A 27323-nucleotide genomic window follows, 5' to 3' on the forward strand; every position below is an offset into this window, starting at 1 on the left:
GCCTTAGTACAATCAGTGGTCAAGAGTTATTAGATTTTTTTCAAATGAAATAATAATCACTCTGTTTGTGACATTCCAACTCTCTTCTCTCAATTTGTATCGCTTTGATGTCTTCTACAAAATTGTAGCCAGGGAAATTTCCTATTGAATCATGTTATTGAAATATGATGTTGGATTCACGCTGAAGGTAAGACGAGCGTTTTCACAGTGATTCTGATTAGTATGATTTTGTCTTTGAATAAAACCATTAAAAAGGTTAAAAAATCTTAAAAAAAATAAAATGTTCTAGACCCCCCGGTGGATTAATTCAAATTTGGGCTCAAATAAAAGGAGAAAGTTCCAGGTTTCGAATGGTGCAAAAATTAGCGATGCTAATTTTCGAATAATGAAATCCTTCCATCAGAGACAGCGTGACAGCATCCGATATCACGGTTATTAGTCGGAAAAATTGGATTGCTTTAGGTGCGCCTCCAACAAAACCAACTGAGCACGAAGCTATCAGCGCTTCTGGTGGAAACGTCAACTTGGAGGTAGAGTTTCATTACACCTTTACGCTTCAGGATATCAGCAAACCTGCTACCTGCTACATTGCTCCGAGCGATGATCTCAATATTCGTGCTGGGCAGCACCTATTGTAGCTGTCAAGAAGGCGAGTGGCAGTATACGAATATGCGGAGATTACTCGACGGGCTTAAACGACGCTCGACTCCAGCCAAACAATTATCCTCTCCCCATTCCTGATGATATTTTTTCCTCTCTTGCTGGTATGCGCATATTCAGCATGATTGATCTATCGAACGCTTACTTGCAAATCGAAGATGACGATGAATCTAAGGATTTGCTCACGATAAACACGCATCGTGGGTTATTCAGGTTCAACCGTTTGGCTCCTGGCGTCAAACCAGCACCCGGGGCCTTTCAAAAGATAATGGACTCCATGGTTTCTGGATTGAAGGGTGTTCGTGTTTATCTGGATGATGTGCTTGTCGGCGGACGAAATTCCGAAGACCACCTTCACAATCTTCGTGCAACTTTAGACCACATTAAAGATTTTGGTTTCCATTTGCAGCTAGAAAAATGTCGATTTTTTATGGAAGAAATAAAATACCTTGGACATATTGTGAGCAGCTCTGGAATTCGTCCTGACCCAGATAAACTACAAGCTATATCGAACATGCCTCCTCCAACCAATCTGCAGGAGCTGCGGGCATTTCTTGGTGCCGTAAATTATTACTCAAAATTTGTGGCAGAAATGCATCGATTACGACATCCTCTGGATCAAATTCTCAAGTCGAATGCTCGTTGGAACTGGTCATCAGAATGCCAACAGTCTTTCGAAGAGTTTAAGAAGATATTGAGTTCCGAATTACTTTTGATGCATTTTGATCCTCGCCATGAAATCAACGTTGCGGCTGACGCGTCGAGCAGCGGAATCGGTGCCTGTCTCTTGCATCGCCTACCAACTGGAGCAGTTAAGGTGGTTCAGCATCGTAGTCGTTCTCTCACCCCTGCCGAGAGAAACTACGGGCAAATTGAGAAAGAGGGCCTCGCTCTCGTGTTTGGTGTTTTAAAGTTCCATTCGATGATTTATGGAAGGCACTTAACCTTGCACACGGATCACAAACCGTTGCTTTCCATATTTGGATCCCACAAAGGCATACCGGTTCGGTGATCGCAACGATTCGCGTCGATGAAGACATGGGAAGTGCTCTCGAGTCTTCGCTGCAAAACGTTCCAGTAACGCAAGAAATGTTACGCAAAGCAACTCAAAGCTCATCATCGTTACTGAAAATTCTTGAATATCATCGTCAAGGTTGGCCAGATTCAGCGAAGAAAATCACCGATCCAGAGGCAAAGCATCTATTCTGCCGTCGTTTTGTTCTCAGTGAGCTAAATGGCTGCCTTTTGGTTGGAGATAGAATCATCATTCCCAAACGAATCCTCAAGCAGCTCCACAAGGCTCATCCGGGAATTTTCCGAATGAAATTGATTGCAAGAAGCTAAATATTTTTTCTGGTCGAGGCTGGACAATGACATCGAAGAGCTTGTTCGTTCTTGCACTAACTGTGCTGCAGCAGCAAAACTTCCAACGAAAGTTTCCCTTCAGTCGTGGCCCACTCCAACTGGAACTTGGCAACGGATCCACGTAGATTACGCTGGACCAGTGGACGGAACTTACTTCTTCGTAGTAAACGATGCACTTTTAAAATGGCCAGAAATTTTTGCTACGTCTTCTACAACCACCAAAACCACCATTAAATTTTTACGACAATGTATTGCTCGTTTTAGTTGTATGACGAGACTCGTTTCCGACAATGGACCTCAGTTCGCTAGTGCTGAGTTTCGATCTTTTCTACAGCAGCACGGAACTGATCATATTACTATTGCCCCTTATCATCCATCATCTAACGGACAGGCGGAACGTTTCTTGGATACATTAAAAAGATCGATGAAAAAGATCAGTGCAGCAGATTTAGAAGAATCTTTGCAAGTTTTCTTGCAAGCTTATCGAACTACTCCCAATCCACAAACACCTGGGAAAAAGTCACCAGCAGAAATTATGTTAGGTAGGCAGCCTAGAAGTACTTTTGACTTACTCCATAAACCTGAACCTAAACCTAAACCTGTGGGATAGAGGAGAAGGAATCATGGCAAATGTTCAATAAAGTCAAACAACGCAACTGGCATCACTATTTGCCAGCATCGTTAGACCTGTCATGATTGATATGCTTCTCGCTCGAACCCTCTCCTTCTCCCCAGTGCACATTTCGCGACAGATCCAATCAATCGTCAGTTGGTTAGTATGCCGTGTGCCAGAACGGTTATGCGCTTTTGCGGCTCCGTGAACATCCGAAGAGACGACGATCGGACAAGGAAAATCCGAACTGTCCTCCGGTCCTCCGATAGACTCCGGAGCAGGTCCCACAAAACCTACAATCGAAAATTTCAAACCAAATGCTGCTTATAATTTGAAACATGGTGCGATTGATCGTTATTTTGAAAAAGGCGATCTAGTTTACGTACATGTGGTTCGAAGAGGCGATTTTACATGGGCACCATGAAAGAAAAAAAAGGGAATTGCATTACATCATCGAACTTCAAAATTACGATAGGCCTTTGAAAGTGCATACCAACCAACTCCGTCGCGACTTTCCGATAGTCCCGAACAACCTTAAGAGCAAGTTCACTGGTGTTGGGAAAAAAAGTGGTAGAAATTTTGACTTTTTGAAAATTTTACCATGCAAAAATGTTTTCAAGATCTTGGGGCGTTGTATTTTTTTACAACACTGTTTCTATTTCAGCCGTATGTGATAGAAATATTGCTATTTTTGCATCACAGTATGCGTCAATACAACACGTGTTGTAAAAAAACTTGAAGGCCACAGATCTTGAAAATGTTTTTACATGGCAAAATTTTCAAAATGTGCCGTAAGTGTCAAAATTTCTACCACTTTTTCCCAACACCAGTGAACTTGCTCTAACAACGATCACGCATTCCTTTGGATATTCTTCTGGATGACTTCGGGCTTTCTTCGAAGGAAAATGCGACTTCTGCAATCAACGACCCTGAAGCTCAACTTAGATGTTCTGAACGTACGAGACGTGTTCCGGATCGATATACTCCTGGACTCTGGGCTTAAAAGGGAAGATGTTGGGTCCCTCGGTGCGCAGCTTTCGAACATCATCGAAGATCGTCATCACTGGATGCCCCAACGAGATATGTCAGTTAGATATACTTTTGTTATTGTTTATTATTTCATTCTGAATTTTGTACTTAACGACAACGAGGTTGAGAATTATACTAGAAGTTAAAAACGCGAAAACTTGGCTTGTTCTCGTGGTGACACAACAGGTACAAAACAGTCAGATTTTTTTCAGCACGTACGCCGGACAAACCGGGAAATTTAGTATAAAATTTAAAAAAACCTAGCTAAATCCGGGCATTTGATTCCAGAAGTGATCACCATAAATCCGGGCAATATCCGGGAAAATTATCTCAAAACCCAGTAATTACTCAACAAAAATCAAGAAAAGAAAAATTTTTTTAACGAGACTTATCGACAGATTTTGATTTGTATTTTAGGATTCCAAAATACCTTTAATAATTATTTTTAAAACTTGCCCAAAACATGTCGTTTTGGAGGCGGTCGTTGTTTTTGTTTTCTTTGATTTGCCAAATAAAATAAATAAATCCGGGAAAAATCTGGGCATTTTTTTAATGAAATCCGGGCAACAGGGCCGGGCCGGACTCTTCCCAAATTTTGTATTGAATATCCGGGCAAAACCGGGCAATCTGGCAAGCTTATTCTAGAAGCCTGGAAAGCGGAAATGGTTTCAGCAAAAGATACATCAATCAAATGAAAACACCTACTTATGGAATATTTTATTCCGTATTTACGCCAGAAAACCACTGGTTTTTTGGTCTAGCCCTACTATAGCAATTGAAGTCTCATGTTTTTAGTTATTTTCTATGTCAAAACAACGCGTAAGCTAAAGGTGCTGACATTTTGAACATTCTGAAAGAAATTATGAATGAGTTAAAAAAAACCAAACATTTTAGACCCCACACCTGGAAAATTCAAAATTGACTTAAATTGACTCAGTCTAATATACATACAATGCCTTTATGAAATTCTGATGGATTTTTCTGCTATTTAGGCTAATGAGAGTCTATTTTGTATTTACTCTCTGGAGCCATTCTTTTGTTGCCGCTAGTTTCTTGTCGCATGTTTTCATATTCCGCTGTTTCAACGAGCTTTTCCTCACCCATATGTAAATAAGATAAGTTCGCTTACTTCTCTTGTACAGAAATTTCAACATTTTTGCAGTTCTTGAGTGAAACTTGGGTTAATGAATTTACAATGTGATTTTTGTGCACTGAAGGAAAATGACAAGTTTAACATGTATATATTAAGTTTGCCAGATTGCCCGGTTATATCCAGACCACTGCAATGATACAGGATTTGTCTACGTATCATGTGACCAAAATCATTTGGCTGAGTGTTGGTGAATCTCGTTTTTAAGCTTTTCCCCTAAAATTTAAGCTTTTTTTTGCCTTGAGAGCATAGGAGCATAGGAATTAAATTTGAGAAAAAAAGTTCAAATCAGATGAAAAAAGCTGAAATCTGAGGAAAAAAGCTTAAATCTGAGAAATATGCTCCACGCGGTTTGTATATCATTGCAGCCTTTTGGTTATATCCAGGTTTGCCTGGATACTTATTACAAAATTTGGGAAAAGTCCGGTCCGACCAGGTTGCGCGTATTTCATTGAAAAAAGTCCAGATTTTGCCCAGAGAAATTCATTTATTTGGCAAATCGAACATCATAAACAATCTTTAACGATTTTTTTAAAGAAAGTCTTATGAAAATAAACATGACAGGAAACCTTAAGACGATTTGATGAAAAAAAAAAGTTTGTTTCAATTATTTTTCTTGATTTTTGTGGAGTAGGTCCTGAGTCTTGACCGGATATTGCCCGGATTTTTGGTCGACCGTTTTGCAACAAATGCCCAGATATTGCCAGGTTTTTAAGAGAAAATATATGGGATTTGTTTGGCCTGGATACGTGCTCAAAAAATTCTGGTAACCTTAGTTTAAATGTATGGTTTTTCATTATAGTATTTGGCCTTGAATCACATTTAGCAATCAATAAGCATTCAAATATCGTTATCCGCTGTAAAATTTCCAGACAGTATTCGATGATTCGGATAACTGTAACCGGCGAAGCAACAGATATCCGAGGAGTGTAGCTCTTTGGAGCCACCAGGCTAGGTACCTTAGCATAGAAGAATTTCAACTGCCACAGAATTACTGGTTTCACTTTGAAGTTGCTTGTCTGATAAATCAGTTTAAGTATTCATCATAAATGTTTGGTCATAGTTTTTCTTTAGAAGGGATCAAAATTATAAAAATATTTACGAAACACCTTACATTAGATCGTTTTTGCCGCCCAATCCACCAAATTTTGGAAACGAAGAAGCAGCTGCAAGCAGTAATTTGCGTTGATTTTATATGTTCAGAATGTATTTCAAATTTTTATTTATTTTACGTTTGTACATTATCGCAGCGCTAATGTAATAACATAGGCAAAATTAAGAATCGGTATAAAATTGACTTTCTAGTGAGTATAAATTTTTTGCGGAAATTTCATGTTATTAGATATACTCAAAATCCCGTGCGAAGTTGAATTTAAGTGCTAAAAAATCTGAGAAATAGCAAATTGACAAAAAATTCCCTACCTTATCTTTGCTTTTATTCATTTCTACGTTTTTAGAGTTTGTGTAAAAATCCTGTTATCATTTTCGTGTTGTTAATGGAGTAGGTAACTAGAGTGAAGAGTGACCAACGACACAGTTTGGCATATTTTGAAAAATTTTCAATCCCTAAATACTTGAGAGGGGTATGACAATGGAACGACGAATAATTCATTTTAAAACTATTCCAAAGGTTGATCATACTTGTAAAGGAAGAGTACTTATTGGCTTGCGTCCTTTTAATCTTAAACAAATCGTGGACATAAATGTCACCCTCCGGAGCTACTCCTTTAAGAATTTTTACTTTCATCCTATGGTACGTTGACAATTGTATCATCACAAAAATAACTAAGTATATTGGAGGATTAAAAGTCAACAAGACAGTTTGTGAAGACATTCCTGGTTCAGGAATCTGTTCTCGAAGTCTAGATTAATTGATACCATATTTGTGATACTTAAGTTCCACTTATCTTCAACAGCCCGTCTACGAAGAACCGGACGAGCGGATGGCCACGATGAGCATCGCCCGGTCCGACTCCTGCCCGGAGTTGTCCATGTACCGGGAAGACGAACCGGATCTCTCGCTAATGTCGCGCAAGCGTACCTACTCGATGAGCACGATGATGTTCGAACGTTCCAAATCCACCGTCAGCATCCCGTCGATTGGCCGTCGGCTTTCGGATAGTGACCTGAGTCGGATCAACCGGGAAAAGACGTTCGGAATTCAGGCGCTGGTCCAACCGGCTGAACTGTTGGCCAAAGTTGTTACGGCCTTGGGGAATATTACTACTATCGACGAAGATGGTCAGAGTATACTGGAACAGGCATCGCTGGGTCCCGGAATCAATTGCTTTACGGATTCGCAAATTTTGGCCAGCGAGCGGACATGGTCCGGATGGTCCATGGCCGGTTCGGATAAGAGCCACCTCACGCCACCACCGATGGGTAGACCGAGGGCGAGTTCAGATTTTGGACTGCATCCTCACCTAACTTCAGGGGTAAGTTAGTTGAAACATTTGGCGGTTGTACTATTTTGTTCATGATTTTGTTTTTGTTTTTCAGAATCCAAACGACTGGACCTGGAGCGGAGGAGACAACGTACAGATCAAGGAGTTGTTGAAGATCCGGCAGAAAGAGTCCAAATCTCGTAACAATCTTTTGCGGACGGCCATTTCGAACAGTAAACAGCAGTTTGGATCGAATCTGTCGGTCGATGCTCCGTCTTCGAAACAAGATGAGCCTCACATACACTCGGCCCAGAATCATGGACTTTTGCAACGACTCAATCCGTTCCGGAAGTTTTCTTCCGCCAACCAAGGCAAACGGAACTCGATCTACGACTTGGAAGCTCCTCGTCCGCCGGTGGAAAATTATTTGGCCAAAACGGCCAAAGGCCGGGCTTCGATGTTCAATCTTTCTCAACAGCAGTACCTTTCGAAAACTTCCGGTGGACGTGGAAGTTTGCTTTCGCTACCGCCTAACGATGAACAGCTGCTGGAGACTACGACCATCGGTGATCTGATCCGGGCCCTGGAACTAGTCCACACTCAGGCAGCTATGCCAAGACGAGGATCAATGCTTCCGGGTGATGAGTCTCCGAAACGCAAAAATGGCACTACTGTTGCTCCAAAAATGCCTTCCATTATGACGCTATTTGCCAATCCGGAAGCTGCCGGCCCAAGAAGAGGATCTCTAAGGCCTACCCTCAGTAATCCGATCCAGTCTAGTCCTCATTTGAACCATCCAAGTAATCCACCCCCGTACAGTGTGGCCACCGGATATTCTCCTTCGCCGAAACCTCTTCGTCGAAGATTCAGCGTTCGTCCTTCGAGTTTAGCTTATCCACCTGGCCAGTGTCCTCGATCGGGTAGCTTCTCAATGGACACCAGCATCAGTCCCCTAACATCTTCTTCATCGTCCCTGCAAGTTCCAACCACAACTCTGCAGCGCCGCCTTTCAACTCGTCCCAGTCCTTTGGCCAGCCAAAACCTCCTGACAGTCCCTTCTGCGATCCCAGTCAATCCGCCAAACAGTAATCAACCTGCAACCCGCAACCTGCTGCTCCCTTCAACGGCTCGACTTGTTCGAACCGGCTCGGATCGAATGGTCCCGGGACAGTTTCAGCGAACTGGCAGCACTTATCGGCCTCGAGTTGGTCCAGCCGCAGCTACTGGGTCCACGCTGTCGGCAGCTGCCGCAGCCAAACGATCCCGGCACAGCAGTCTCTGCCAGCTGGAGGACAAATCCCAACGGCACGGGGATTTTAGCTGATCGAGACTTAAAATCTTAAGTTCTTTTACTAGGTACGTTCGAGTGAGCGTCTAACAAAAATAATGTAAACAATCAGTATTGCCTTAATTAGGTTCGTTTGAAACTAGGTAAATGAGAAAGCAAATTTTTTAGAAAAAAAACAAAGTGGAGAAATTTGCAAACAGTGATCAGAATGCAAGCAAGGCTAGCTTTAAACTAACTATAGTGTAAAGATCCAGCGGATGGGACGATGACCACCAACGGATCGAAACCATTCCGGCCAATTTAGTCATTAGGATAGAAACGATAACTAGAAGAATAGCAAATGGAAGCTGTAATAAAACTAAGTGGAAAGTCGGTTTTTTTCTTACGAAAGTTTTAAACCAAACCAATCACATGAGCTCTTCCAGCTGTTTTTAAAAGATACATTGTGATGACTAGGAAAAAACAAGAGACAATAAGTTTAGGCCAGTTTTAGGAGTTGTCAAACTGACGTCATTCCGTTTTTAAGGATAAGCAATAAGCAATGTATTTATCAAAACAAAACGGCTTTACAAAACTTTACACATTCACGAGCAAGATTGTTAGAGAAAAGATTTGTACAGACTCAAGAAATGAAAAACAAATGTGAAACATACAAGTTAAAGATATGATCGTTAGTTATTTGTTGGAAAGAAAATATCTCCTAACTATGAGCTAGCCCTGAGTCAAGCCAAAAAATTTTAAATAAGGCTTCCTTTTTTGTTGCATAATTTAAACTCCTAGGCTGGACTCCAGAAGTGTCGTATACAGCGAATGTCGAAATGAAATTTCTTCTCAAATTTCATTCCGTAGGACGGACAATATTTCTCCAAAAACGGACTACAAATTCGCTCGATCAAAATCTCTTGTATTTTTTTTCTTATCTCATATTTCTTCCACTCTATATCCATTTACTCAATCGCTCTTCGAATAAATGATTATTACACATTTCGACAAAAATACATCTAGTATTGTCTTGTTATCGAATACTTTTCTCTATCATCGCCCTATTTCCTACAAGAAGGACATACGATCTTTGCCGTTTCTTGTCCGAAGCGCTTACTATTTAGAGTCAGGAATACTGACGAGGTTAAATTTTCAACATAACGCTATGAATCGATCTTCGGGAAATCATCTGAAAAAGTTACTATTACAGATCACATTTGAAAGATGGTCCAGGACAGTGCGACAGTAGGTATCGCAATCTTGATTGCAAACAAAGTTTGATAAACTATACTGCCGTTCTAAGCAAGATTGTCCCATGTGGGAAAACTTGCAAACGAGAAAAACGCGATTGAAATATCAGCTATATTTCCAATTTTTCTCTCAAACTAAAAATTCACCGACAGTTTTTTCGTAGTGAACAGTTCAAGTTAATCATTTTACAATGTTTTCTGCCAAAAAATTACATTTCCTACAAAAAAAAAAACAGCAAATTAGAGCCAAAAATGCTCCGTGTGACACTTTTGCGTAGAATCAGAACGCATGCCGATGCTAGTTCTACGAAAAACTGTCACACGACTACAATTATACTATCATTTTAAAAGCTTGCGTAGTTTATTTTTTCCCAAAAACTCATGTTAAACCGTAATTTGAGAAATACGTTCCTCTTTGTTTATAAAAATGTATAGCTGAGTATGGATCCTGTAAGTAGTGCCTACCAAAAAGTGTTTAGTGAAAATTTCTCTGAATAAAACACTCAAGGCTTCTCGCTCTTCCTCTGCCCTCTATTTTAGTGTTCTTTTCAGTGAATAACATTAAATTCAACAGTTTGAACTTATTTTAAGACAAATTTTTTGATTAAATTTGCATTTTTCATAGACTTTTCTCTAGTGTGACATTCTTGCGTAGAATCATCAACATAGAGACAACCGCCTTGATGAAAATTTCGTATAAGTTCAGAACAAAGTATACTTGTTTGTGTTATTCGAAAGTTAACACTAAAAGAGACCGTTTCCAGCAAAAAAGTGAAAATGACCCAAAAGTCACATGGGACATTCTTGCTTAGAACGGCAGTATAGAGGTACATAATTTAGGACAACAAAAAGTACGGACCTTTGAAATGTTTCAAGGGCATTTTTGTAAACTCGAAACGCCCAAATGAAAGTAATAGTGAAGTACATTCGACACAGAATTGAGATATTCCATTTCTTGGATAAATGTTGAAAACTGAACTTGATGTTAATATGAGTAGATGATGTTTCGTTTGAATGTTGTTAGAGTAGGTCCTCGGAGCGAAAGTATTATCCAACTTGAGGGTTTCCGGATGAAAGGCAGTTTCGACATACGTTTGATCCCAATTTCGAGGTCAGCGTTCTTGTCCGGTATCCAACGAATTTAAAAACATATTAAATCTGTCCATAAAATGTCAATTTTGTTTAAAAAAAAAAAGGAAACCGATTTCAGAATTGAGAAATCTACAGCACTTACGGATTTGTTCGGCCAAGTAGCAAGAATCTTACCTTTTTCTCAATTAATTCAAAACTCCCAGACGTGTCATATTATTCATTCCGAATCGTAGCTGTGATACCGGGCTCCACTGCATCGATGTAGTGGATTTACCATGGTCGAATGAGAGGACAACATTGATGACAGACCGGATAACAACAAGTGCAGGATTGGGTCGTTAAGTAAAATAGTGAGGATCTTTGTGTAACTTATTTCTGGTAAGTCCAAAGTAGCACGCATCGATAGAATTGGCTAAGCAATAGAACAGCACATTTGAGCGCTGCTTGGGTGATTTTTTGCCCGGTCGGACACAATCTCATGTGTTCGACCCGTCCGTGTTTCAATGTGGGTAGGAATGCGATGGGTTTCTTCATCGCTTCCTATCAACATTGAAACGGCGCGCGGCAAAGAATCACGCAAGTAGTTCAAAAGCTGTTCACAAAAACAAAAGCCCTGCTCACATTTTCACCAACTATTCAATTTCTTCTACCCAAAGCGCTTTAGCTTTGATCTTTCCACCTATAATACATTCATGTTCTTTCTAAATATTCTACCTTGAATTTTCACAACTTGCCGAAATGCCAAAAATTAAATAAGAAGTCCAAAGTACCACAATAGCCATCGCGATCGGAAAAGAAAATCCACAAGAAAGGACCTAATAAAAATAAATAGTTAAGAACTTCAAATTACTTACCTACTGTAAACTTGTTCTATTTACATTATGACTGGAATCCGCGATGCCAGGTGATTTTTTGACGTTTTGTAGTCTTATGGCTGCTCTCAAAAACCTCCTCAAAAGCTACTCTAAACTCTACTATGGAGTACATGGTGTCGCTAGTGTTTGCTTAATAACTCTAATCACGGGTCGAAATGGATATCTGTCAAACTGTATCAACGCACTCTACGATGACGAGATAATCCGGCGATTATGTGTACCAAAACAAAAATTATTAAATCCCAATCAACTGTGGTAAAGAAATGCCACTCGAAAAAAAGTTACTCTTCAAGTTTGTGTGACGATAAGTCTAGTTTGCCCGTATTAGTGCAGTCGAAAAGAGTTTACCAATACGTAAAAAAAAAGATATTCAAGTAGTATGAAAAAAGGAGCTACAAGAGTTTAGAGAATTTGGGAAGCTTTTAGGAACAGGCATATAATTAAAAGAGAATTAGCTCATAATGTTATTTTTTAAAAATTATTGGGCAAAATTTTGTCATAAAAAGGTACTAGCAAGACACGCCGACAGAAATACACATTTTTTTTACAAAATTTTTCGAAAATGTCAACAGTTCCCCAGCAAACATTTATGAAGGTATAACGCAGGAACAACAGATTTATTCAAACAAATATACCAGTTAAAAAGATTGTATTAAACTTACCAAAATAGCATATAGCTACAAAAGTGGAGGCGATATATCTACAATGACAAGATTCCAACGATTCGATTTTCCAACAAAAAGCAAATTAATCGAAAAAAAAATTTCCTCGACCGAGATTTGAACTCCAGTCCTCCGAGTTAGTAGTCCGGTATCTTACCACGATGCCATCTCATCAGTTGATATAGTCTACGCTAAAGCTCTATAGGTGAGATTTTCTTCTTACGAACCGGTCAAAGCAAGAGACCGGAGAGAGTGTCAATTGAAGGACCGCCCATTTATCGTAATTCAGTTCACCCAAATCGTAAATGTCGAATGAGCATATTCTCAACTTTTTTGAGACATTTTTACGAATTGACTACACTGCTATCCGATTCAATTTTTTTTGGGAAAAGATTGTCGTAAATAAATGATAGAAAATCACTCAATACCAACGTGTTTACGATAGTTATTGAAAATGTCTTAATATTCGACTTGGATTATCATTTCTATTACGATTTCATGTTAGCTGGGTCTCACATAAGAGCAGACATTCCAGAAGTGCATTTTTCATAAATGAAATACCACTCTCAAATAAATCTATAAAAAAATCTGAATCATTTTAAATGTTCTTCCAGTACAAAAAACAGCTCAAACACTCCATTGATTCCAGAAAAAAAAACCATCAAATTTGTTACTTTGGTTAACAGAAAACAGGATAAAATTCCAGTTTTTTCAACCATGTTTATTCCTTGTCAGAATACTTTCTAAAACAGAACTTTCATAAATTTAGCTTACAAATATTCTCAACAATTTTTTTGAATGAATGTTTTTGTGAAAATATCACTTTTTCATTCAAAAACTTTTAAAATACTTAGGTGTGTTTTCAATCGCAAGAAAAACACCAGTTTTTGAAACTCAATTTATCGCTTAGCAGCTATCAATATTTTTTCAAAAAATATATAAAACACTAGAAGAAGACCTAAAAGTTGATTCTACTCACTTTTTAAGAGATCTCTGAAGTAAAAAGCCGTATTAAAATGAGTATTAAATTCATCAAAAATTTACACCCTTTTGTTTACCTTTTTTCCTAATTACAAAACGACATACATTTACCTGGCATCGCGGATCTTACAACAACTTTTGGTGCGAACGAACGGTTTTAACAAGTGAGATTATAGTTTCTCGGCGGATCGTTTTGAAGATAAGAAAATTCCATAAAATCATGGAAGTTTTGGAGCAAAACTTGAAGTCCCACTAGATGTTCTTCCAGAAGCTGAGCCGAGTTATGTTTAGCTGCAATTGAAAACCAGTACAGTTGTTGAGCCGAAAGGGGTTGGGGTGCGTTTGAATTTAATCAAATTTAAAACTTTGTTGAAAAAAAGCCGGACATTTCGAGTAAACAGCAGAACGGCGGAAAAAGTGGAACATGTCCCTCTTTTGGATTGCCGCGTTATCTCTTTTTTTTCTTTCCGGGAATTTAACACTACGGTCATTCTTCCCAAAGCCGCGTTATCTCTATCACGGACATCATTTAATAAGGATTTTTCCTAAGTGTGTTTATAAGAACAAAGAGACTTTATAGTGATGCAATCTGCAGCCAGTGCTATGTCGGTGAATGTAAAACCACCAGGGGGCTCCCAGGTGGATCCCCTTGGTTGTAGCAACCGAAGAACCATGCCCTCCTGAATGGAACGGGACGTCCAGTTCCTGGTTCTAAAACCGACATCCTAAGCTCAGCTGCCATCTAATCCGTTCATAATCGATTAAGCTATTGGTCAAGTTGAAGCTGCTAATCCTACCGACGGCGGAGCCAGCTACTTGCTGAAGGTCCGTAGCAAGGAACAAGCCGCCAAACTAAACCGCCTCGATCAACTCATCGGTGTAACCTCCGTATCCATCAACTCTCACCCAACTCTCAACACCACCCAGTGTGTTGTCTCAAGGATCTCACCGAGGAGCTGGCGGATCAGGGTATCACCCGAGTCTTCCGCTTCTTGAAAAAATCGAATAAAAAGGAGAAACCAAACTATGGTTCTCACCATTAAAGGAACCGTACCCCCATGTCTTCTTCCGCTATGTCTGAGTTCCCACAAGATCGTATTACACTCGCCCTATGATGTGCCACAAATGTTGCAAATTTGGGCACACAAAACTTGCTTGTGGTTAGCTTGGACCACACCCAGACTGTAAAAAAGATTTCAAATGTCTCAACTTCGGAGGACCACATACTTCCATTAACCGTACTTGCCCGAAGCTACAGGAAGCACAATCGATCATTCGAATCCGCGTTGACCTGGGAGTTTCCTAGGGCGCCGCCATAAAGGAATTCCAGTCCCGATGTGCTGCCGCCAGAAATGCCAGCTCAGTCCAGCTTCGTTTGGAAACAGCCAGACGTTCCACCGTCAACGACAGGAAGGATCGCCGGATCCAACAACTGGAAAAACAAGTCGCTCAATTTATGGCCTTGTTAAACAAACACCAAGAAAAATCCAAAACAACGATGGATACCGAAGAAGACACGTCCGACTCTGATGCAACCATGACATCAGAAACCAGTCCCGCTTCGACCACGCCCAAACGGAACAGGAACTGTGGATCATCAGAGAAACGAAGCCCAACAACAACTGTAGACCTGGAAAAGAAAAAAGCCCCTACCAACAAATGGACCCAAACCTGCCAACAACTAGCCCCAACCATCTCAGATCGGTGAGTATCCAAGTCTTTGATATCTTCTAAAAATATGGCTCCACCCATTGCTACTCAAGTTAACCAATCCCCACATAACAATAATGACACCCCAAGTAATACCTCACTGGTCTCATTTAGAACTCCCACACCTAGAAGAAAAATATGTCTTGCTTTACAATGGAACCTACGAGGTCTAAGAACGCGTACAGCTGAATTGGAACTCCTCACCAAGCAATTCTCTCCCATTTTACTTGGCTTACAAGAAATCCTACCCCACGAAAACCAAATCGCTCCAACCACGGGCAAGGATCTGGTTAAGCAGTTAGAAATGGGTTCCCTACCCATACACAATTGTAGCAATCAACTCCCCACTAAATGCATCCAACTCAAATCCCCCACAAACATCATCATAGTCTCGCTCTATATACCCTCCATGAAATCACTCAATGAATACACCCAAGAACTTGAAAAACTACAGGAACAACTCCCCTAACCAGTCTTAATCTTGGGTGACCTGAATGCTCACTCCATTAGTTGGAGATGCTCTTAAACAAGCAGACAGGGTGCATCCATTGACAATTTTTGCTCCACCCACATTGTGTACATCCTGAACAACTCATTACCCACACGAATTGATCCCTCAACTGGGAATTCTCATTAGCCCGAAATTCTCCTGGACAGTTCTGGAAGACACTCACGGTAGTGACCACATTCCAATTATTGTATCATTAGATCATTCTACCCCTCAAGTAGCCACAAGACGTCGGTGGAAATACGAGGACGCCGACTGGGTCGGATACCAATCCGAATTCGAGCTGGCTTTCAAAAGTAATTTACACAACATATATGATTCCTTCACTAAACTACTCTTCAACATTGATTCTTTGTACATTCCGTGGACCACTGGGGTACCAGGAAAAAGAGCTGTTTCATGGTAAGGCCCAGAAATTCGAGACTCCATCAAGCTTCGTCGTAAATAACTCCGAGCACTACGTCGCCTTCTTAATGACCACTTCCAAAAGCTTTTCGCCCTTGGAGAGTACAAATCTGCACGATTTGTCACTAAAGTTGCCGTTAAAGCCGCTAAAAGAAATAGTTGGAGGGATTTTGTGGAAGAAATCAATCCTGAAACTCCATCCGCCAAAGTTTAAGATAAAAATCAAACCATTGAGTGACTCCAATCGCATCAGCCGTTTCTATCTGTTGTTAGGCCAACAATGCATTGCTTGCTGAATCCTTCTGCACACACTTCTCCTCCGTATCTTCTGCGGACCTGAGCCCTAACATTGGTACTGGCTCGAACCTCGGATACCTATAGCTCCGATTTCACCTTATAAGAACTTGACATCGCCCTTATTTAGAAAGGTTAAAGGACGTTTCGCCGTTCAAGGCGAGATTGGTTATCCGCTACTGAAACAGCTTCCACCCGGTCGGCAAAATTGTGTACCTGAACATACTCTACGATATCTGGGATGTCGACGAAATCCCAACGCAATGGAAGGAGGGCTTAATCATATCAATTCCCAAACCGCATCAAGACCTACACCTCATTATCAGCTACCGTCCTATCACTCTTTTGGACTGTGCTGGGAAGATTCTCGAACGCCTGGTTAAACGCCGCCTATTTAGTCTCCTTTCTCGAGTCCAAGAACCTTTTCGATACAAGGCAGTTTGGCTTTTGCCCTGGATGTTCCACCGACGACCACCTCACCACATTTGAAAGTCTCATCACTGACGCCATCGAAAACGGCCAACACGTGGAGTGCCTATGTTTGGACCTCTCTAAAGCTTTTTACCGGGTTTCCCGGCATCAAATTTTGTTCAGGCTGAAAAAATGGGGTGTTCTGGGCTGAATGGGACATTTCATCCGCAGCTTCCTGGCAAGCTATCATCCTCCCACACTATAGCAAATGGTGTCCCCCAAGGATATGTCTTGGGCCCAACTTTGTTTCTTATTGGAATGCAACCGCTCTTTGAAGTAGCTCCAGAAGACGTCAACGTTCTGGCCTATGCCGACGACATTACCCTGATATCCGCAGCCCAATCGTTTCTATCATGGCAGAAAGTGGACATATCCCTTTTGATTACGTCATCGCAAAGAACCTTTCCATCAAAACGATCCGTTGGTTATCCTACAACCAAAACCCCAAAGTACCTATGATCCAGCGTACCGAAAACTACCTATAACTACATATAATATCATCCCGCCCTGAACCTAGACTTCGCAAATTCTATGCTTCTGTCCCAAAAGTCGATTTCAGCTTGCTTTCTGGGTACGAGCCGGAAAAATCTCAACTGTTGCTCTCAGCTTATCAATCGAAAATACGAAAGTATACCCAAGTTCTTCACCGATGGTTCCAAGTCCACTGATGCGATGGCCAGGTTGGATGTGGCATATTCAGCACTACCGACAGTGTCTGGCCCTTGCTCTACCATCTAAATGCTCCGTTTCAGCTCTGAAGCTTTCGCCATCCTAAAAGCAGCCCAAGACCTTTGCCCAAATACCGGCGCAGTTATCTTCTCCGACTCTGTAAGCGTGCTGAGAGCTGTCCAGGCATTCAACACCAAACACCCATGGATTATTGCTCTTTCCAACATTGCAGCTGCGAAGAAAATAACTCTGTGCTGGATTCCTGGTCCCTCCAAGATTCCCGGCAACGGAGCAGCAGATCGATTAGCTTTCAACGGTAGTCAACTAGCCCTCCAATGTGCTCCTTTCACCCTTTCCCAAGAAAAAAAAAATACAAAAACAAAAACAATATTTGTAATAACTTCTTCTAAGGTTGTGTTCAGTTCCCGGACTCTGTATTCAGGATTAACCTATCTGTTAAAAAACACGGTTGACTTAGGTACGTACAGTGTATGGGCTTCCTTAAAATTCCGGTTCGCCGATTGCTTTTCCTCCAAAATCATCCAGTCTTTAGAAGTGACTTTCGAAGCTAGAAAACTTACAGCTTATCTTCCGAACACGTACTTTGAAAATTGAGGCAAGCTATTATTATTTTATTCATTCTTATAATACGATGATGTAGTCTTCTAATATCTAATATCACCTGAAAAATGTCCGAAGCATTGGTAAGCCCAATAGGTGGTTTGTGAAAAAAAAACGTAGTCGAATGCGGTAGGAAAATTTTTATGATGTCGGAAATTTAGAACATTTGTTAAACGGTTAAAGTTGAACTAGATATTTTTAATGAAAGATGTGAAAGTGTATTTTGATATAGAAACCTTCGATGAAGTGAAGAATACCCGGATCGAAAAATCGGACCAAAATCGGTCGGATTTTGGTCCGTTCAACTTGTTCATCGGTCCGAAAACAGATTAGAAATCCAACCGATTTCAGACCAATTCAGTGCCCTGATGAAACAGGTTTCCTGACGACGATAAGTTTTTGCGAGTGAGCTGTCGAAACAGCCGGGTGGTTTCCAGACCGAAATCGATTAGTTTTCCTACCAAAATCTGACAGTTTTCTGACCAATATCGGACAAAAATCCGAACGCTCTGTCCAGTTGTTTTTGTTGCTTTTCTGTCCTGATGTAGATTTTCTTCGGATTCCAAATTTTTGGAAATAAAACAGCAATAAAAATTTTGCAGTGGAAACTTTTCTATGATTTTGATAGGAATAAACGTTAGCAGGATTTACTTTCCAGTTGTGCTCGTTTTTGTCCCTGATTTGCGGGGAACCGATTCAGGACCAGTAGTTCTCTGTGCAGAAAGACGACCTCGTAAGTCTAAATTTTTACCGTTTGCTGCTGCAGATATTCACTACTCTATTGTGCAGCTTCGGGTGTTTTAATTACGTTCGGCTGCTTCGAAATCATGGTTGCTGCGATCCGAAAACAAAACCGATCGTTTCATAATCGAATTCTAGCAAAAACGGGACCAATTCGAACTGTTCGATTTCTGTCATTTTGACACGGGGAAATGGTCCGGAAAATCGGGCAGAAATCAGGGGCGACTTTGGCATCACCGATCTTGAACGAGCTCGATTTGAATGGAACGTTTCGAGATGATCTACTACCCGGTTTCATCATCCAATAGGATGAAAATCCCTTAAAAATCTGTCTATAAAATTTTATAATCTCGAGAGTTCTTACTATAAAAAGACATCACTTTTCACCGATGAGGCCAATAAACTAATCAACAAACATAACTAACGGTGATAAAATTCTTCAAATTATTTTAAATGATAAACAATTCGTTATTTTATAGAGGTATATTTTCAAACAAAAAAAGTAATCTCCACTTAAAATACACGAAACATATTCAAAAAAACAACTTTTTATTCAAAGTGATTGTGAAATTATAATTTTTAGGTATGGAATTTACTATCAAATAAACATCCGGAAATTGTCATCACGAATCAAGCTTCAGTTCATTAAAAGTTGAGAAAAAATGCATGCTACTTTATTGTTGTTTGCAATGGCCTGACTTAAGAGCTAGTAACAAAACTAAAAAGGGAAATGCTTTCATTGGAAAATCCTCCTCGCTGGTCCACCATCGAACGGGGGGGCTACGATCAGAAGGCATCACACTTTGTGATTGATAAATAATAGATTTCGCGAATAACTACATATGTTTTTTTCTTATATACTAGAAGCGTCCCTCTGGGTGGTGGTGGATGCTCTGAATTCGCTTGTTTTTTTTTAATCTTCGCTCTAACCACCCCTAAAGACTTTCAACAACGAATTTCAGCTACCACAGTTTATGTTTAGTGGATTTTTCTCCGATCCTAGTCGAATATTTGTTTGTTTGAGAAAACTTTGACTAAATATCGAATATATTAATACAATATGAATTGTATGAGTTTTCTAATTTTCTAGCTCCTTTCTCTCTTACTCACTCTCTCTCACTCTTTCTTATTGGTGCTTTTGTTTTTATTTTTTTCTTCTTAACTGTTGTAACAAGTTTTCGTATAAATAGTGTGTTTTACAGTGGTAGCATTATCTACGCTTCTATAACCATTGGTTTTGAGATTTCACATTGCTCTGGAAATGTGTATGTGAGTTTATTTATTTTGTTTGTTGTTTTCTTGGAAATTAGTAAGAATACTAGACTGTTGTTTCATGATTTATCTTGTTCCGATAATGTCTTTCCTTTTCCCCTTTATTCGGTAGGAAAAACTCTGCATTGATGAGAAGGAATGGGAAAACGAATCGACAGTTGAGTCTCAGTCCTGCTTGATATCAGACTTTTGTAAAGGAGGGGGATGCTGATGATGGTTGAAGGAAGAAAACCGCCCATCATTGAATCAATTACAAACGATTGGAACGTTCGAAAATGTATAAGTTATTAACTATTAGTGCCCCCTTCTGGAAGTTGCTGCGTCGAAGTCGGACTCTGGTCGTCGTTTTTGCAGTCGCAGTTGTTATTGTTGAGACAGTTGGCAGCACTGCTGTCAGCTGACCCTGCTTCAGTCGGCACAGTCGTCGTCGTCGTCGTCGAATTACTTAACACCAAGGTACTCAGTTCGGCAATCAAAGCAGGCTGTTCGGATGCTTTGTCGACCGCTTCTTCGCTTTTGCTTTCTTTGTTATTGTTGTTGACGCTGACACTGTTCTTCGCCTGATAGCCGCTACCGAAGTCGTGGTGCAGATCGGGCAGCGAAAGCCTCGGTATCCGTTCGGCTAGAGCCGCCTGCTGAGCCTCGTGTACTTCCTCGAAGATCTGGATCAGATTGTTGATGCCGATCAGGTAGCCGTCCTCGTGGTTGCCCACCTTCCATTTGCGATCGTGCGAGATGGCCACCGACTCCGGCAGGGCAACCGTTTTGGCGAAGTCGATCAACCAGACGCTGGCGTTGTGGCGATCGTGCACGAACAGGAGCGAGGAGCCGATCACTTCGTGCTGCTTGAAGAAGTCCGAGAAGCTTAGCGTGGCGCGGATCGCCTTCAGTCGTTGGATGTATTTGGGCTGCAAGGGAGAAAGAAAGTTGATTTAAAAAGTTTATAAAATATGGAAAAATACAGAAATAACCAAGCTTCATGTTAAAAAACTTTATGTTGATAACGTTGACTTCAGAAGATTTGAACTTGAAAACTTAAAAAAAAATCTTTGCTAGAAGCTTTGAAGATGAATTGAAGACACAAAAAATTATGCAGCTGCGGCTTGGCATTGGAATATATCCTGCATAGTTTTTTTTTTTTTTTTTTTTTTTTTTTTTTTTTTTTTATGGGTTTATGAGCTACCTGGCTGACCCGGAAAGGAAAAACAGATCGGGGGACAGAAGAGGAAAATTTACATGAGAGTAGAATAGCTTAGAATAGGATAGCGGCAACAGAGCCCGAGGGTTCTGAAGCACCAGTTTAGGGAAGCGTTAAGATAGTGCTCGACGGACTGGGACAATTGGGCCCTACATGAGCTTCGAGTTAACCCAACCTCCAATTCAACCGAGCAGTAACAGTATGGTAGCAAAAGTTATCATATGCTAACGTCTCGATATCATTGTCAGAAGGGTTCACTATCTTACCGTAGTTGAGTTATCCCTACCTGTCACCTAACCTTACTCGATTCAAAAACTTTGAATTTATGATCGTTTTTACTCGAGATTAATATAGATTGACTAATTAAACATATTTCCCGTATTCAGAACAAAACATCTAGATAAGAAGCTATTTCTCAATGCTGCAATTATAAAATTTCGCTTAACACAAATATTAATTGTACCATTTTTTTTTAAATTAAAAAATAAAATAAAGATACAATTATGAATTGCATGATCAATATCTTTTGTACTATCATTGACTTATAAAAACAACAGGATATAAACCATAATGCAAATAGCGATAATGTTCTTCTAAAACCTCATTGCTAATTTTGAACAACTTTTCAAAACAACCTTCCTTGATCTTTGGTTTGGTTAAAATAAATTTCAATTTTTAAAACCCCGATATTATTTTCCTGGACGAGAAGGTTCTTGTTTATCAAAATCATACCTTCGATCTTCTACATCCTTATTTGAATTTCAAACCTAATCGAGCTATAGATGGAACTACAAAAAAATAATAAAACAAGAAAGAACTAGATTCAGATGGATTGGGTAATTAAAGATGTTTCCCAATGTGTGATTCCTTAGGAATTCAAAATAAATACGCGGCTGCTCTGTAATTATATTAACAACTTGGATACCATAAAACAGAATTTTTAATTGTCTACCCCCAAACTTTTGTATTAATTTTACGTTATACAAACAATAAAATAAATAGCATGATTGAATTAATAATCGGACCATACTGCTAATGACAATGCTATTCTTCTAAAATTTCGAACGCTTAACAACTTCTTAGAGCAAGTTTCCTCAATTTGTTTCGGATAAAATAAATTACACTCCTATTTATTAATCTCCAACATTATTTTCCTGGACTATAGTGATATATCATCTATCTTTTACTTCATTATTTCAATTTCACATCTAACCAAAAAACTGACAAATCTATCAAAAAGTATTGAAACAAAAAGGAAATATTCTTGACAGGAAACTGTCTAAACAGCATCTTGATCCAATTAGCCTCTAGTTCTTGTAAAATGCTTGATTTAAGAATAAGCTTTCGAAATTCATAAACCGCAAATGCACACTTACTAGAGCATTGGGGAGAAGAATACTGTTACTTTACCTTGCCTAGTAGCACATTGAACATTGAATACCTAACCATGTGTTAACCAATTGTTAACATGTTCATCCACAAATTCTTGTACAACTAAATTGCCTTTCTAATTTTTGCAGTTATCATTCATTTACAATACTGTCTATTCTAATCTAACTTGCGCATGGTGGAAAAGTGGAAATATCAACATTTAAACTGCTAATTGTGATATTTCCACTGCGCAATGCTGTTGTTGTCCAACGGAAGGGAGGGCAAGTGTTTCAACTCCCATTCACCTTATCAACATGGATCATCAAAGAAAAAGTATACGATATTGAAGCACCTTTTAATTTACTTTCTATGATCTCATATCGAATAAGGCTACGTGCAACCGCCCTTTCAGGTTTATGTTAGTATAGAGTCTGTTTCCAAACCGTCAACTTCCATAAACACTATAATGCACGCCGTCGCCGTGACCCATTACAGCCTAGGGTACGGAATATATCCTGCATAGTTGCATGCAAAGTGTTATTAATGAACCTTAATTTGAACGAACTCAACTAAAGATTACAATTAAAGTGCTCTGATTCTAAAGCTTTTTTACTTCTACTTTAAATATAATTTTTTTATTTTCTGCTGAGTGACTTGAAAAATAACGGTGTATCAGAAATGTGAACGTTTGAAAACGTGTTGACCTTTCTGATTCACCAATTTGTATCCTTATTGTTTCCGGGATTTGACATGAGAAAGTAGGTCTTGGAAGCCCCACGCAACGTCCTCAAGCTCATGACCAAATCAAAGAAGTCTATTTTACCTTTAGCTCAAACGAATGCCATTTGGCATTGATAATACCCCTGCGATGTTCCAGCTTGGAATAAGCAAGCACTCACTCAACCAAATAACTCTTTTGATCATACAGTCCAGTGTCAATCATGTTGTATCATTGGAACGTTCCCTTTCTTGGCTTTTAAAAAGATTTGTAGTATTGTTTGTTGAGAAGCATCAATCCTCTCAATTTGCAGATTGAGAATGTTGATCTTTTCTAAAAACATCAAACAACTTCTTCCAGACATCGGAAATCACTAGATCCGCTGAGCAGCGTAACCGAATATCGAAAAATAAACTCTTGTAGTAAGGTTTTCCTCCCACATTTCGATCCACGGCAGAGATGGCCCTGCTTGGATCTGGAGTCAGCAAAAAGGTGTGGTTGGAGTTGATGGTAACTAACCGTGTCGTTTTTAGCGACAACTTTTTCCACAGCGCCAGAATACCCTTCCTCTAGCTGTACCACTGGCCATCTGCGCTGACCAATCTTGGTTTCAGATACTGGAAGACCTCTTCCCGGTCTGACGGCCGGAACTCACGCTACTTAGCGCATAAGCGTAGCTCGTGCCAATATCGAGAGTAACCCTCTTGGAGCCGCCTTTCTGGCTCCGAACTCTGAACCCGCTTGATCACCAACCCAACAAACAAGAAACCGTATCAGAAATTATACTTCAAGTCTCTAACAACGGTATTGCGAATCGTAGCTCCAACTGAATAGAGAAACAATCGTATAAATAGTCGTGGTGAGTTGGTTTAAATCGAAATTGACAGAAACTCCGCCATGTTTGTAAACCTTTGAAAGATTTTGCTCCGCGCGGGCTTCAAATGAGAAAATTATCGTCTTGTACTATCTGACATCAGCAGTGCAATCAAATGGATAAAAATCAGTTGGGGGGAGTGAGGCGTCGTGTGTGAATAAAATTGACCAATGAGAAAATCGGAGAATATTGTCGTTGGCAACAATTTGAAGACTTTGAGAGCTAAATCTTGCACACTCTTGCATTCTCCCGATTGGTACGAATAAGGTGTTGGATAGCGCCCAATTTATGTAGATGTCATCGCTTAAGAAAGAAGTTAATTTCATGTATGTAGGTATGAATATTGCTTCAACTGGGCCTGTGGTAGGTAAAAGCTGTTTTTTGTAACTTACATACGATAATTCTATTGTGTTTAGTATATGAAACGTATTGTAGCTCCAAAAATGTTTGCTGGGAAGCTGTCCTCTCAACTCGCTTATCGGTAATTATATAATTCAGATCAAGCTGTCCTCTCAAATAACTAATCAGTGAATGTCAAGCTGTCCTCTCCACTCGCTTATCGGTACTTATAACAAGCTGTCCTCTCAATGCGCCTGATCACCAAACTGTCCTCTTAACTTGCTTATTAGTGATTTTTTAATTTAGATCAAGCTGTCCTCTCAAATCGTTTATCGGTGCTTTTTTCATCTATAACACGCTTTCCTTACAAATCGCTTGAATATTTTTCTCGCATCAAGCAGTCTTCCTAACTCGCTCTGCCCAGATTTAGAAAGGAAACTAATTCCAAATTCTTAAATAAATTCTAGACAAGGTAAAAAAATAATCACGGTCAGAAATTACTCGGCAAAATGATAATAGTTGTTGTTTAGTAATAGTCCTAATTGACATTCATTTCTTCAGTTGAAGGCTGGGTTGAATAGTTCCGCTGTGATACTTTGAATTTGTGGAAATAATAAAACACGCTTTGAACTTTGAATTTCTGATCAGAAAAAAAATTTTTTGAACTTAAGAGAATTTATTTAGAACACATACTTGGAGATTAAATTTAATTTGATACATAGAAGAAAATCCATTTTATTTACCAGTGCCAGTGTGCCAGAGTGCTTGTAATCAAAATCAGAAAGAAAATCATTTTTGATATTGGAGTTCATCTTGTTATCAAAATAAGAGGCTGAAAAATTACATTTCACTGTGATACTTTAAATATCTATCAAACAACATATTCAATTCATCATTGAAAGCTTATACTGACAAAGTACAGGTTGGGGAATGCGTGATTTATTTAATGATAAATATGAATCTGATAAAAATAAAAATAAGGAACTCGAAACATTCTTGTAAATATTGAAAGCACAAAGAAAAAACTTATTTAATAAACGTTGCGCATTAAAATTTAGCTCTAAAGTTACTACTTCGAACTAAGATTGAAAATTAAAAAAAAATGAACGATTCCAAAAACGTTTTATCAAAGTAATAAAAATAAGTGAAACGTTTAGAAACTTTCAAGCGCAGGTTTTATAGTTTAAAACTTCAAGCTCTGAATATTTTGTCGCCGTTGAATTCCTGGAGGGAAGTACAACAGGTAGAAACTATTATTTTCTTATATAAAATTTTAAATTTAGAAGACTACGTTATCAAACATAATAATTCAGAATTGAAAAACAGTGAGAAAATTACTAAAATTATTTCAAAATAAATAATATTGCTTTACTTCTAAAATTTGGTGAACTTAATTAAAAATAAAAAAAATCGGTATATTTATTTTAATGATAAAACAAAATAAGAAGATTTAAAAGCTACATTCCTAGTTTTGGTAGAATGAATCAGTTTTGAGTGAAATCAATCATTGAGTCTGGTCAGACAAATGGATGCGCTGTCCAAAAATCTTTTTTGGTACTGTGATGACTGTGCGGCAATGTTTTCGAACCCCAGTTTCCAATTGATGGCCTTCAATACTCCGTCTGGAAAAAATGGGCTAGTGCAGCTCACGAACGCGATCACAGAATTGCGTTCGTATATTGAGCAAACTGCGCCGAAACCAACGCGTACCGCCATTTGGAACAAATCAACGCCCACGCCGACTCCTACGCCTGTCAGGCGTCCTTTGAAGCGTATTCGGGTTCCGGACGCGGTTTCAACCGAACCTTGCCAATTGGGATTCCACTGAGCGAAGACGAAAAGCCTGACGTCACGGGAGACGCTGTTAAAGCCATGATGCAGGCCAACATTGGTGCGGAAGATGCCAACGTAGTAGAATTGGTTTCCAGAGGTAGCGATATCAGTTCATTCCGATTCATTTCATTTAAAGTTGGCCTATCTCTGGATTTGAAACTGAAAGCGTTGAATCCGGAATCCTGGCCGAAAGGATTATACTTCCGAGGATTCGTTGACTACAATTCTAAACAACGATCAGCCGCCATTTAATCTCAGCTTGACACTAGGACGCATCTTCCATGCCAGCTCGGAAGTTCTCTTCTCTGGCCACCAACGACCGCTTGTTTCTGCTACAAGTCGTCCCGTTTTGCGGTCAGGTGGCTCAGGGGAGGCTTCCAACTGCCATGCCCTGGCAAGTATTTTCCTGCGTTATGCTTTTCTCTCAGTCACACACCTTTGCCTTCTAGCCCAGCATCACGTAAGTTTGATGCTCTAATCTTTGCCGATGCCAACTCGACGCTACAACCCGCTGCTTATAATGCTCCCTTATATTGACACCATTCATGCTAATTCCAACTGGATGTCGGGACGCACCACTGAAGGCAATTCGGAAGTTTTTTTCCTTGGCCACCAACGACTGTTCGTTCCAGCTTCAAGTCGTCCCGTGTCAGGTGGTTCAAGGGGAGACTTCCAATTGCCATGTCATGGCAAGTATTCCCCTGTTTCTCGCTTTTCTGCGAGTCACATACCTCTGCCTTCTCTAGACCCGTTTCATGTGCATCGAATCGATTCTATTCTTTTTTTTTACCTTATGACAGTGTTCCGAAAATCACTCGGAAAAAACGCTCATGATAGGTTTCTAGTTGGAAACATTCAAAGCCGAAAGCTGCTGCCTGTAGTTCCCTAGAGAGTCGACAGAGCGACAATGCGAAGTCAATGTAAACAAGATTCAAAATCGAGAGCAGATTCGCATTAAAGTCTATCTC

General features: G+C 39.7%; 2 protein-coding genes across 8 annotated transcripts in view; one reads left to right on the plus strand and one right to left on the minus strand.

Moving 5' to 3' along the window:
- Positions 1 to 9130, plus strand: part of LOC129757058 (open rectifier potassium channel protein 1) — a 73575-nt gene extending 64445 nt beyond the window's left edge. For all 4 annotated transcript variants that reach the window (XM_055754156.1, XM_055754157.1, XM_055754158.1 and 1 more), the window contains 2 exons: positions 6734 to 7252; positions 7317 to 9130. In XM_055754156.1, coding sequence (XP_055610131.1) covers positions 6734 to 7252; positions 7317 to 8525 — 1728 coding nt within the window. In that variant the 3' untranslated portion in view covers positions 8526 to 9130. The remainder of the gene's footprint in view (positions 1 to 6733; positions 7253 to 7316) is intronic.
- A 10265-nt stretch (positions 9131 to 19395) lies between these two features.
- Positions 19396 to 27323, minus strand: part of LOC129754407 (inositol-trisphosphate 3-kinase A-like) — a 152820-nt gene continuing 144892 nt past the window's right edge. For all 4 annotated transcript variants that reach the window (XM_055750470.1, XM_055750469.1, XM_055750467.1 and 1 more), the window contains exon 8: positions 19396 to 20930. In XM_055750470.1, coding sequence (XP_055606445.1) covers positions 20310 to 20930 — 621 coding nt within the window. In that variant the 3' untranslated portion in view covers positions 19396 to 20309. The remainder of the gene's footprint in view (positions 20931 to 27323) is intronic.

This window comes from Uranotaenia lowii, chromosome 3 (genome assembly GCF_029784155.1).
Source record: "Uranotaenia lowii strain MFRU-FL chromosome 3, ASM2978415v1, whole genome shotgun sequence".
Lineage (NCBI taxonomy): Eukaryota > Metazoa > Arthropoda > Insecta > Diptera > Culicidae > Uranotaenia > Uranotaenia lowii.